The 7,338-nt window shown below is 34.4% G+C and overlaps 1 protein-coding gene across 1 annotated transcript; it reads left to right on the top strand.

The window, feature by feature from the left end:
• Window positions 1-6,350: 6,350 nt before the first annotated feature.
• LOC140447219 (uncharacterized) lies at window positions 6,351-6,755 on the top strand. The gene has a single exon (XM_072539781.1). The coding sequence runs from the start codon at window positions 6,351-6,353 to the stop codon at window positions 6,753-6,755; it is 405 nt and encodes a 134-aa protein (XP_072395882.1).
• Window positions 6,756-7,338: the final 583 nt, after the last annotated feature.

The following is a 7,338-nucleotide window of genomic DNA, read 5'->3' as shown; positions in this document are numbered from 1 at the left end:
AACATCTATCAACAAACTTGAAGCATTTGAAATGTGGTCATTAAGAAGAATGATGCGCATACCTTGGATGGATAGAGTTCGAAACGATGACGTCCTTAAGAGAGCCGGCGTGGAAAGCGAACTCTTTAAATTAATTAAAAAACGCAAGATTGGTTACCTTGGGCACATATTGAGAGGAGCAAAATATGAAATACCACAGTTAATCCTACAAGGGAAGATCGAAGGTAGGAGAGGAGTCGGCCGCAAACAATTATCCTGGTTAAGGAATATTAAAGAATGGACAGGAATACACAATACAGGCGAGCTGTGTCACGCCGCCAAGAACAGAATTCTAGTAATGAGATAGTCGCCTACGCACTTTGGTGTATGGCATGTTAAGAAGAAGAAGAATCTTAAAACATTAATACCATTAACTTTAGGCATTGAATAAACAGCATTTTGTTGAAAAGAAAGTTCTTATTAATAAAAAGTAAATTTTCATGTTAGGTTCCAAATATTGCCATGGCAATATTAGGAACTATCTCATGTGGCAATATTAGGATCATTACTACCGCGGAATAAAAATGGCGATTTATGTTTTATTCTCTTTTATATTAACACAACATGGATTAATAAAGCACTTGAAAGTACCTACCTGATAACGTTCTCACCCTTCTATAGTCGGTATTAGCTAGCTTATGACAATAATTACAGTTTTCCCACGTTTTTATAAATAAATCGCACGAAATACACGCTGCTTTGCCGTGTACACCAATACTAACTGGTTCCACCTATAACGTTTTTAGAGTGGTTGTTTTAATTCGATATTTTAGCTTATATGACCATCTGTGATTCAAGCGACAAATTAATAAATTTATGGGGACTGGCAAGATTAGGAGCATGGTAATATTTGGCGCACTTACCTTACCTGGTATTCTCGAAAAACCCTGCTGACAACGGAGGGTAAACCGTTAGAAAGAGTCGAGAAGTATAAATACCTTGGAGCAATTATAAGCTCACAGTTAGATATAAGCCCAATATACACCGGGGTGAGTAGAGCAGTATACACTTGGGAATGCTCACCCCAACACACGCACACAAATAGGATTAATGAAAAAAAAGGAAAGAATTGTTGCCCAGGCATATTATAGTTCCGAGGCTCCAAGGAAGTCCACAAAAAACAAAAAAAAAAAACGGTCTCTATCTAAATCACTTTGGATTCATCCAATTTTTAAATCTTTTTCACTGTACATTTTTGTAACTTCAATTTCAACACAGACCAAATATGGAGGGCCCATCAAGCTCTACATATACCGTTTCAACAGACTAGGCCCCTAAGGCGGATCAGATGAATACTGATATTCTCGCGAAATCCGAGCACTGAGGTCTTGTGCGGCATACAAGGACTCAGTGGCCGGACCCTACTCGGGTGCTCGGCCGGCGAGGAGAACAAAATTTATTTTGCCAAATCGGCGGCCGAGTGACCGAGCACACACTCTTTTCCGAACATAGAGTCGTCAGCCAAGGCTGGGGGCTCTATGGTCGGAATACACGCTTTTTTTCTTTTGTATTAGGGACTCAAGTCCCGAAGTCATGATAGAGTAACTTCAATAGAGTAAATATGTAAACATGTAAATAGGGAGAAAAGCCTAGATGTGGCTACCCCTACAGTTAGGTGGCATAACCACAGTCATTAAAAACAGAGGGTGTTTCATTACCCAGGATACATTAAGTAACTTTCATTCACTCAGATCATAAGCCTCCTCACGTAAGTCACACGATGAGGAGGGGTGGAGGAAAAACCTGGGGGTAAGATAGGTATCACTTCGACTAGCGAAGTTTGACCGGTTTGATCTTCGGACATGTGGATCCCATTCTTAGATTGGTATACACATGTTCCTAGGGGCAGGGTTGATCACTGCTTGTGTGTGTGAAGCTCACAGTTAGATCAAGATGAGGAGATAAAGGTCAAAATTGAAATAGTTCGAAAAGGATTTATAATATACAAGTGAATGTTTACAAATAAGAAATTGAGTATGGTTATCAGATTGAGGTTTATCGAATGTTATGTATGGTCACAACTGCTATATGGGGTAGAAGCTTGTACACAAACCTAATCCGTCAAAAAATTAGAGGCATTTGAAATGTGGCTATATAGGCGTATTCTACAAATTTCTTGGACTGCAAAAGTCTTAAAATAAGAAGTGTTAAGACGAGTTTGATATGGCAGAAAGCTTATGAACAGAATTAAAATAAGAAGAACATCGTATCTGGGCCACATACTTCGAAACAATAAATACTCTCTTCTGTACGTCATCATCCAAGGAAATGTAGAGGAAAGAAAAGGCTGGGAAAGAAAGAAGAAATCTTGGCTGAGCAATATCAGAAATTGGACTAACCTCAGTGTTAAATAAATATTTCACATTGCAAAAGATAGGGAAGCGTTAAAACAAGTGATTGCCAACCTTGGTTAGAACACGACACAATAAGAGGAAGAAGGTGGTGTAAAAATAAGTTTTTTTCCAAAACGCATACGTACGAGGCGCTTGTACGTCAAAAGCTGTAAAATAAAAAAAAATATTTATAAAAAAACATAAATTGTAGGAAATTTGTACTATAGAGCGTTCCACGTTAAAAAATTAACATTGCGGATATAGGGACATGTATTTCTTATGGACGATAGAAGCGCGGCGATGCCACAACTAACACAAAGCACGATCCAGGGTTGTATTATTTGTATTTTCGTTTCCACAGACATTAATTAAATTAATATTTTTTAACGTAGGTAATTGACCAAAAGTGCCCATTCAAAACACGAGATGAGAAGTAGGGAAAATGATTTTAATAAATAAATACTATTTACAAAAGATAAATTTATTTTATCTTATTTTAATTATAGTAATGACAGTTTATTTGTTTTTCGGTAAAAATACCATATGTCATGAATCATAGAAATCAGTAGAAAATATTGCTTAGCTAAATCATGCATTTTGCCGGCTATTAAAGATAAGCAATTAAACAGACCGCTTGGAATGCATATATCTAATTACTAATTGCAACTTAAAATAATACGGTGTGGGTATGTCAGCGATTTTATGTCGTTTTCTGACTACTAAATAATAATAAGCCTTTGTGGTTCTTTAGTAGTTATTCTGACTTTACCGTTAAATGTTCATTGAAAATGAAAATTCAAAAATTAAGCCAAGGGAATATCTTGGACATCCGTGCATAACGCAAAGAAGCTGCGGAAGGAGGACTAAAGCCCATAAAAAAAAAGAAAACGTACCAAAAGTAGAGTGAACAGCAGAAAGTTCACTTACAATGCAGTAGTTCATACGCGGCTACGTGCCATCGTGCATAGTTTTTTCTTTAAAAATTTACCGCCAACATTGAACAAAGTTTTTGCACGGGTTAAAAAAGACAAAGATTTAGCAAACATATCACGTACAACAATGTGGAGAATACTCCATGAAATGAACTTTGTTTTTTGCAAACGAGGAGTAAAGTCAAACAAGATTAAACGTCCCGATATTCTAAAATGGAAACATCAGTATTTGCGTGAGATGAGAAAAAATTTTCGTTCTCAAGGATACACCGTCGTTTATTTGGACGAAACTTGGGTGAATGTTGGACGTTGTGTTTCTAAAGAATGGAAGGACCTCTCAGTGACTTCAATCACGGATGAGTTTGTTAAGGGGTTGTCAACAGGCCTAAAACAGCCGACACAACGAGCCCCCCAATTTGTTATAGTGCATGCAGGTAGCGAATTGGACTTTGTAGAAGGTGCTGCTTTTTGGTTTTTAGCTAAAAAATTCAGAGGACTATCATGATGAGATGGATGGTCCTATATTTGAACAATGGTTTAAGCAAAAGCTACTTTCTAATCTTCCAGAGAAAACTGTTGTGGTGATGGACAACGTTTCGTACCATTTAAGGAGAGAAGAATTGATTCCGACAGAAGCCTTTAATAAAGATTCAATTAAGACATGGTTGCTGGAGAAAGATATCTTTTTTGAAGAAGATTATTTCAAATCAGAGCTCATGGAAGTCGTAAACACATACAAAAAAAAATACATAAAATATAAAATCGAGGAGATGTGCAAAGAGAAAAATGTTGCCATTCTGAGACTACCTCCATACCATTGTGAGTTAAATCCAATTGAAATGGTATGGAGTCGTCAAGTTAAAAGACATATTCCCTCACACAACACAGAGTTTAAGACCGCCGCTATGGAACAATTAATAAGAAATGCATTTGGTGTAGTAACAGTGGAAAACTGGAAAAACTATTGTAAACTTCTGGAAAAACTATTGTAAACTTGCTATTAAGGAAGAGCAAAAATTTTGGTTTATTGGTGGGTTGATGGACGACATTAATCCTGTGGTAATAAATGTAACGGTTGAGAGTGACAAGTGATAGCGATGATAGAGAAGATGAGGATGATGTTAATATACAGCGAGTAAATTATGTGATAGTGTGCAAATCGGCGGACAAAAAGTGCCGAATCAGAAAAAAGTCTGTAAATTCCAGTCCGGCAAAAGTGGAAATAAAATTTCATATAACATAAGAAGAATAAGAAGATAAAATATAACTTTGATACGCCGAAATTTATTGGGATACCATGTATATTTTAAAATAATTTTAAAATGTAGCTTTTATCAACTTACAAACTAATAATTTAAAATTTTTTAAATTTTTTTTTACTCTTTCGCTTTAATATTTCGTTCCGTTGGTGGTAATTCACCCTGTTTACAAGGAAAAATTTTTATGTATGCAATTGTTGTTATTACTTCCATGAAAATAAAATTAAAGCTGCACTTGTTTTTTTTTAGTTACATCTTATCTAAAGCGGTAATAAATATGTAATGTTAAACAATTTAACTATTTTTATCAGACCTATAATAATTACATGCCTATATCTGTCAATTAAAAAAACAAGTATTTATAATGCATTATTTGTATTCAACTGTACATATCCTTTTATTAGTGAAATTAATTAACTACAAGGCCTGAGAGTTTTAGCAACACTGATCTCCATAAGCCCAATGTTATTCTTTTAACTTGAAACAAAGTATAGTTTAATTTTGTACATAAACGTTTTTCTTGTGAAATGCGTCGAAAAGGAGATATAATAAAATGTTATTAGGTGACAATTTTTCAACTTGAAAGCGCTGGCGGCGGAGATACGAGGTAGCAAAGAAGAAGAATTCGCAAAGAAATACCAAAATCTATATATGTAATTATCAATTTTTAAAATTCCCGGAAAAATTTCTAGGTAAAACTACCAAATGACTGGACTATGCAGAAAAACTCAGTAAGTGACAAATTTCAATTATCTTGTTTCGATTGATAAGCCAATCCCACGTAGATAAATTTCATCTTTTTATTATAAGTCCTAATTATCCACTTATAATTTTACGGCATAAAGGTGAAGGTATTATAACAAAGGTTCAACTGAGGTTGGCTTATGTTTGTTAAAAATTTTGGAGGAAAAAAAAGCTCGTTGTAATACAGATAAATTGGAAATAACAATATATTTTGACAAATGCTGTGGACAGCAAAAAGACAAATATATGCTTGTTACTTTTAGGTTGTTGTCAAATTTAGAATTAGATCTATAACCCAAAAAAATTCCCTTCTTGAAGTTTGTCACACTCAAATTGGCGGTAAATTTGTCCACTGTGTAATTGAAAAAAATATAAAAAGATCATTCAAATCAGGTCTAATTTACTTTCAATAGCAATATGCTACTTTAATTAGGACAGCAAGGAAAAAGGCAGCCATTTCAAGCTCTACAAAATTGAATACAATAACTACTATGATATAAAAAATCTCCCAAGTGACTTTAATTTTACTATAAATACTAAGAAGGAAACACTTCACTGTAGTGATATTTGCGTTATAAAGTTAGAAAAGCTATCGTTAGATAGTTTTTTCTACAAAACATCCTACAAGCACACAGATTTAGAAATATTGAATATGAAATCGTCAAAGTATAGGAAAAGTTTCCAGTACTTTGAGCAAGTAACACTAAAAAAAGCTTACAGTAAAACAATTGCAAGATATAAAAAACTGAAGTTCTCCAAAGTTTAATTGGCAGCAATGAAATACCCAGATGCCACGCAAATTTCTACAACACTCCAATTCCAGTGTTAATTAAAGATTTCCTTTAAGCTCAAACAAGTTTGTCGTTCTTAGTATTATATTTAAAATGCTAATATTAAAATGTGTTTAAAATGTATATGTTTAAAAGTGTTTTTAAGTTTCCTATTTTATAATTTAATTTTTTAATTAAGCTTAATTTGGATTTTGTAATTTTTGTTGTTATTACAGATTTTATAATCCCTAATTAGTCTACATCTTCAAGTCAATGTACAGGACAAAAAAGAAAAGGCCCCCAGTGCCCAGCACTTCCCAGAGACTTGATCACTGCAGCGATCAAACAACTAACGGAAGGGGGGGTGCTAAGAATCCCTGGGTAAGACCCGGCTGCCACAAGATGACAATTTGGCTATGCTCCTACAATATTCTAACACTGACGGACGACAATAGATTCCCAGAAATAGAAAGTGAACTAAAGGATATAAAATGGGATATCCTTGGTATATGCGAGACCAGAAGAAAAACTGATGAGCATATAATACTAAAAAATGGCACACATTTTATGCATAAAGGTGGCGAATACACGGGAGTGGGATTCTTGGTAAAACAAAGCCTCACACAGTGTATCGAAGAATTCAAGCCCATATCAGACATATCTCATCATCAGGATTAATAAAAGAACCACTCTGAAAGTGATCCAAGTGTACGCTCCGACCAAAAGCTACGACGATGAAGAAGTAGAAATATTTTATGATGAAATAAGAACAGCTATAGATACAAATAAGGCAAATTACGAAATACTATTAGGAGATTTTATTGCTAAATTGGGCAAAAAAGAGGAAGATTACGAACATTTAATTGGTAACTATGGCTACGGAAAAAGAAACGATAGAGGAGAAATGCTTCTCAATTTCATGAATGAACATAACATGTACTCAATGAACTCCTTTTTCAATAAAAAACCAAGCAGAAAATGGACATGATGAGCCCCGATAAAAAGACAAAGAATGAAATAGATTATATCCTAACGAAGAATAGAAACCTAGTAGAAGACGTATCAGTATTAAATCAGTTGGACCTAGGAAGCGGTCATAGACTAATAAGAACAAAACTAATAATTAACAAAAAACTAGAAAGAAAAAGAATACATGAAAAAAGATACAAATGGACATCTGAAGAAATCAAAAATAGTGAATTTAATAAAAAGATAGCGCATGCATTAAATCAAGTTAGCATGCAGCAGATAAACTCCAATG

The sequence above is a fragment of the Diabrotica undecimpunctata genome, chromosome 1, assembly GCF_040954645.1.
Source record: "Diabrotica undecimpunctata isolate CICGRU chromosome 1, icDiaUnde3, whole genome shotgun sequence".
Lineage (NCBI taxonomy): Eukaryota > Metazoa > Arthropoda > Insecta > Coleoptera > Chrysomelidae > Diabrotica > Diabrotica undecimpunctata.
This window is presented reverse-complemented; position numbering and strand designations above follow the sequence as displayed.